The sequence below is a fragment of the Apaloderma vittatum genome, unplaced genomic scaffold (assembly GCF_000703405.1).
Source record: "Apaloderma vittatum isolate BGI_N311 unplaced genomic scaffold, ASM70340v1 scaffold36740, whole genome shotgun sequence".
Taxonomy (NCBI): Eukaryota; Metazoa; Chordata; class Aves; order Trogoniformes; family Trogonidae; genus Apaloderma; species Apaloderma vittatum.
In genome coordinates this window covers 1-276 of record NW_009696885.1, presented here as the reverse complement: position 1 = coordinate 276, position 276 = coordinate 1, and the positions used below count along the sequence as shown (strand labels likewise).

General features: G+C 50.7%; 1 protein-coding gene across 1 annotated transcript in view; it reads right to left on the bottom strand.

Annotated features, from left to right (window-relative positions):
• IFT52 (intraflagellar transport 52) overlaps positions 1 to 272 on the bottom strand; it is a gene marked incomplete at its 5' end in the record, with an annotated part of 9,282 nt that extends 9,010 nt beyond the window's left edge. The window contains one exon of the mRNA XM_009876464.1: positions 244 to 272. Within this exon, the coding sequence (XP_009874766.1) occupies positions 244 to 272 (29 nt within the window). The remainder of the gene's footprint in view (positions 1 to 243) is intronic.
• Between the last annotated feature and the right edge of the window lie 4 nt (positions 273 to 276).

The window sequence follows — 276 nt, the reverse complement described above, 5'->3', positions numbered from 1 at the left end:
TCTTTCAGCTTAAAACCACTACCCCTTGTTCTGTTGCAATAAACTTTGCTAAAAGGATCGCTCCCATCCTTGATCACGGCTCTCTGTAAGCGCTGGAAGGCTGCAGTAAGCCCCCCCCCCAGCCTCTCTTCATGAGGGACACAGGCACAAGGGCTGCTTTCTACTTCTCTCCAACGCCAGCGCTCAAAAAAAAAAAAAAGGAAAAAAACCCCTCAGAAACCTCCAGAGAACGCTGCCCCTCACCTCTGTACCTTCCAGCTACCGGGAAGCCTTTTG